Source organism: Sinocyclocheilus grahami, unplaced genomic scaffold (assembly GCF_001515645.1).
Source record: "Sinocyclocheilus grahami isolate Dianchi unplaced genomic scaffold, SAMN03320097.WGS_v1.1 scaffold42880.1, whole genome shotgun sequence".
NCBI lineage: Eukaryota > Metazoa > Chordata > Actinopteri > Cypriniformes > Cyprinidae > Sinocyclocheilus > Sinocyclocheilus grahami.
Genome location: NW_015524317.1, coordinates 1 through 1,157, shown reverse-complemented (window position 1 = coordinate 1,157; position 1,157 = coordinate 1). Strand labels below are relative to the sequence as shown.

At 39.2% G+C, this 1,157-nt stretch overlaps 1 protein-coding gene across 1 annotated transcript; it reads left to right on the top strand.

Annotated features, from left to right (window-relative positions):
* Window positions 1-6: 6 nt before the first annotated feature.
* LOC107580748 (transmembrane emp24 domain-containing protein 3-like) lies at window positions 7-1,151 on the top strand (the record flags this gene model as incomplete). Its single annotated transcript, XM_016266392.1, has 3 exons — window positions 7-57; window positions 321-566; window positions 653-1,151. Coding segments are annotated over 3 exons (531 nt in total), but the record flags the coding sequence as incomplete, so codon positions are not given.
* Window positions 1,152-1,157: the final 6 nt, after the last annotated feature.

The following is a 1,157-nucleotide window of genomic DNA, read 5'->3' as shown; positions in this document are numbered from 1 at the left end:
AAACAATGCTTTTACGAGGACCTAGAGCAAGGAGCAAAGTTTGATGTAGACTTTCAGGTAATTGTGCCAACAGCTGCTTTTAACAAAACTTGCTTGTGGATTATTTATTTATTTTATTTTTTGCAGTGTTTGTGGATTATTTATCTTTTGCTTTCCAAGTTGTTGAATATTTTCCAGTTTTATGGAGCACAAACATATCACCATGGTTTTCTGGCTTAAGAACCTGTTAAACTTTGTTCAACACTGATAAAACATTGTTAAACAATTGAAAATACCATGTATGCCATATTCCTAATATCAGTACTTTTCTTTCCATACAGGTTATTGCTGGAGGAAACTATGATGTTGACTGTTTTGTGACAGATCCACTGAATAATCTGCTGTATCAAGAACGCAAAAAGCAATATGACAGCTTTTCCCATACAACAACCATGAAGGGAGTGTACAAGGTCTGCTTTAGCAATGAGTTCTCAACCTTCTCTCACAAAACTGTTTATCTGGACTTCAGAACTGGAGAGGATGTCAGATTAATGCCTGGCATGAACAGAGCAACAGCTCTCACACAGGTGAGAAACACAAACAGCATGCAATCATACATGGAATGCACTGTGCATATATGCATTTGATGTGAACCTCTGAATAAATCATGCAGATGGAGTCAGCCTGCCTGTCTGTCCATGAGATCCTGAAAGTGGTTTCAGACTCTCAGACTTGGTATCGTCTTCGGGAGGCTCAGGACCGTATCAGGGCTGAAGACCTGAGTGAACGTGTGCACTTTTGGTCCATTGGGGAGACCATCATCCTGTTTGTGGTCTGTATTGGCCAGGTGCTTATGCTTAAGAGTTTCTTCAATGAGAAGAAAGCCAATGTTGCCACCAGCACATAGACCTAGGTTTCTAGTCTGCCATCTTCTCTCCATTAATCAGCTGATTAATCAGTCTGATCCCCTTAAAACAAGCTTGACTGATGCCTACAACCAACCAAAAATTACCTCTGTCAAACAAAATGCCTTAATTATAGAGTAATGCACTAAAATGCTATGCAGAGTTCAATATCTTGTGTAGTATATTCAAATTGGCCTCTATGTACATTACTCACAATTGCAGTAATGGAAATTGACCTGCTGCACCATTATTCTGCCAACTCTTAATGTTTTT